At 42.1% G+C, this 3,744-nt stretch overlaps 1 protein-coding gene across 1 annotated transcript; it reads right to left on the reverse strand.

Moving 5' to 3' along the window:
• Positions 1-1,497: 1,497 nt before the first annotated feature.
• On the reverse strand, positions 1,498-2,172 carry LOC150035500 (uncharacterized). Its single transcript, XM_090314334.1, has one exon. The coding sequence runs from the start codon at positions 2,170-2,172 to the stop codon at positions 1,498-1,500; it is 675 nt and encodes a 224-aa protein (XP_090170460.1).
• Between the last annotated feature and the right edge of the window lie 1,572 nt (positions 2,173-3,744).

Raw genomic sequence — 3,744 nt, forward strand, 5'->3', positions numbered from 1 at the left:
TGACTGTCAAGTGGTCGGTGTGAACGATCACTTTAGATCCCAGCAAGTAAGATCTGAATTTCTCCAGCGCAAAGATCACCGCAAGCAGTTCTTTTTCTGTGGTAGTGTAATTTGTTTGGGCAGGGTTTAAGGTTCTACTCGCATATGTGATGGGGTGTAGCATTGTTTTCTTCTTTTGTGTCAGTACCGCCCCCATCGCATAACTGCTTACGTCGCACATTAATTCAAATGGCTTCGTCTGGTTTAGTGCGACTAACACAGGTGCGGTTATTAATGCATCCTTTAGCATCTTGAATGAGTTGAGGCATTGGTCATCAAAGTCAAACGTTCTTTCTGCCTCTAGCAATGCACTCATTGGTCGCGCAATCTTCGAAAAGTCCTTCACAAAACGTCGATAAAAGCTTGCATGCCCCAAGAAGCTCCTGACAGTCTTCACATTTCTTGGAGGTGGGAGCTTTTCAATCGACTCAATCTTCACCTTATCCACCTCCAGCCCGTCCTTGGAGACTTTATGCCCGAGCACAATACCTTTCTTCACCATGAAGTGGCACTTCTCCCAGTTCAGCACAAGGTTTGTCCCTTCACATCTCCTTAGTATCTTCTCTAGATTATTGAGACAGATTTCATATGTTTGCCCGTACACCGAGAAGTTGTCCATGAAAATTTCTACTGAATCTTTAAGATACTCAGAAAATATGGCCATTATACACCTCTGGAAACTACTTGGCGCATTGCATAAGCCGAACGGCATGCGTCGAAATGAAAATGTTCCATAGGGGAACATGAATGTGGTTTTCTCTTGATCTTCAGGAGCAATCATGATTTAGTTGTATCCTGCATATCCATCCAAAAAGCAAAAGTAATCATTTCCTGCTAGGTGGTCTAGCATCTGGTCAATAAAAGGTAAGGGGAAATGATCCTTCTTCGTTACCGCATTCAGTTTGTGGTAGTCTATGCAAATCCGCCAGCCAGTGACGGTCCTTATCGGAATTAATTCATTATTTGCATTTGGAACTACCGTAATCTCTTCTATCTTTGGCACACATTGCAAGGGGTTGACCCACGTGCTGTCGACGGTTGGATAAATAATGCTTGAGTTCAGCCATTTGATTATCTCCTTCTTCATGACCTTCTTCATCGCAGGGTTTAATCTGCGTTGATGTTCGATCGATCCTTTTTTATTGTCCTCGAGACGTATCCTGTGCATGCAATATGCGGGGCTGATTCCTCTAATGTCTGCTAGCATTCATCCTATCGCTTTTATGTACTTTTTCAGGATGCTCAGCAGTGTATTCTCTTGATCTTCTTGAAGCGTAGAGGAAATTATTACTGGTAGAGTTTCATTTTGCCCCAAATAAGCATACTTCAGGTGGCTTGGCAAGGTTTTCAGTTCTACTGTGGGTGGTTGTTCCAAGGATGGTTTTTGTGTTTTTCTCTCTTCATTCATCGTCAGTTTTTCTTCTTTGGTTATTGTTTCTATGATCGCATTGCAGGTTACTATGGATGCCATTGCATCCTCTCTTTCTTCTTCATTTTAGACTTTTCTTCTTCATACAAACTGTGTTCATTGTCAGAATCTGTGAGGTCTTCTTCTTCCGGATACTTCATGGCTCTAATAATATTAAACATGATCTTCTTTCCATTCACGCTCAGTGTGATCTCTCCCTTGTACACATCAATCTGAGCGCGACCAGCGGATAAAAATGGTCGTCCCAGGACTATGGGTACATTCTTGTTCGCTTCATAATCAAGGATGATGAAGTCTACCGGTAAGATAAATTTGTCAATCAAGACGAGGACATCTTTCACCTTCCCTCCTAGATGAACAAGGGACCTGTCAGCTAGCTGGAGAGTTATCATCATGGGCGCCAGCTGGCCCACATTCAGCTGCTTAAAAATTGAAAGGGGCATTAAGTTGATACTGGCCCCGAGATCGCAAAACGCTTGACCAATGTATAACCTGCCGATTGAGCAGGGTATTGTGAAACTTCCAGGGTCGCGCATTTTTGGTGGAATAATGGTTTTTTCCTTTTGTGTTAATGCCACCGTTGCGAACTTACCTGTACTCCTTTTCTTTGTCACCATATCCTTCAGAAAATTCGCATACTTTGGCATTTGTTCAATCGCTTCAATGAAAGGGATGTTGATATGTAATTGTTTCAGCATGTCCATGAAGCGATAATTTACACTTCATCATTTTTCTTCTTCTTAAGTCTCTGGGGGAATGGTGGCAGCTGTATTTCACGGTTTTCTACTCTATCGACTTAGATGTGGACGCAATATCCAGTTCCATCGTCTCCTGTTCTTCTGGTTCTTCTTAAGTCAACGGGGTCTGTGGCTCCATTGCAACTAGAATAGTCCGACTTGGCTCCTTTTTCTCTCCCACCACTGTCTTTCCACTTTGCAAAGTCACAACTTGACATTGCTCATTTCCCGTACTCTCTGGATTGTGCAGGAGTTCAGTAGAACTCGACAATGCCCGACATTTTGAATCATCTGTAGCATCACGGGCTTTATCTCGAACCTCGAACCATCCAAGAATGGCCTCATGATTCCTAGTGAGAAATCATAAAGGTTGGGCGACGCATAGTCCCGGATGGGCCTTGCAGTCGTTCGCCAAGAGAATGGGATTCGCCATGTTATTATTTGCGTTCGGTGCTTTGTCTTCCGGTTTCTCCGCCATGTTGGGATTTCTCTCTTGTTGTTGATATAGGCTGTTGTCTCTTCTTCTTCTTCGAAAAGTCCTCTCAATCTCTGCGTCGTAATCGGGCTTAGGAACTTATCCTTCATTCATGCGGCGCCCGCTTCTTCCCTTACCAAAGGAGAGGCAATGCACAAAGATGAAATGCTACAAAGAAAATCAAAAAGTTATCGTTAGCACAATATGTACTGCCCTAGTCCCCGGCAACAGTGCCAAAAACTTGATCTGTTGTGAATATGACGAAATAATGGTGTATATTGTGATGGTAGTGTATGCGTTGTACATGCATGTTTTTCTAGCAAAATCCAAGTATAAATCCTACTAGGTTGCCTGGTAAGCCCAGGGTCGAACACAGGGACTATGGAGATAGTATGTGACGGTAAATTCTGATTCCTTTGCGGTGACAAACAAAACAATAAGTTGGTCTGTATGTTTGTTTAAAATATAAATCCTATGTGGCAGAATTGAGAAAAGATTCAATAACAACAAAAGTTACAATGAGTATGTGAGGAACGAGTTAAGAAGGGATTTAGCTAACACTTCCTAAGATTGCATTCAAGTTATGTGATCATGCTATACATATACAACAGCATGTCATCTCTCAATGAAAATGCTATAGCTACTAATTCTAGGACGTATGTGATGTATACGATGATGTCTATAGGACTTATGTCTAAGCCTCTATTCGTGTCTATGCGATGATGAATGACACACACATACACAAGGCGACCGCATACTATCATATCCTATTTCTAGGGTGCATGCGATGCATGTTAGCAAACAGAACTTATCTTTAAGTTTTTATCTCTTGCTTATGCAGTTCTAATCTGACTTTCTCAAGCCTAGATTCTAACCTAGCTCTCTCAAGTCTAGTTCTTTCTTTAGACTCTCTCTCAAGTATCTCTAAAGGGGTGATGAACGCATACATAAGACAAGATGATCGCATACAATGAAGATCTTAGGTCACGCTAGCTAAGTGCTTCTCAACCCATTCGGAAGTTTAGTTACTCATGCGTAATGTAAAGAGAGTGAACAGATGTAGA

Source organism: Benincasa hispida, chromosome 6 (genome assembly GCF_027475165.1).
Source record: "Benincasa hispida cultivar pf3 chromosome 6, pf3_genome.v1.1, whole genome shotgun sequence".
NCBI classification, from domain to species: Eukaryota; Viridiplantae; Streptophyta; class Magnoliopsida; order Cucurbitales; family Cucurbitaceae; genus Benincasa; species Benincasa hispida.

Bases quoted from the DNA above. Each gene is read 5' to 3' on its own strand.
- LOC150035500 (XM_090314334.1), bottom strand. From the start codon at position 2,172: ATGGACATGCTGAAACAATTACATATCAACATCCCTTTCATTGAAGCG.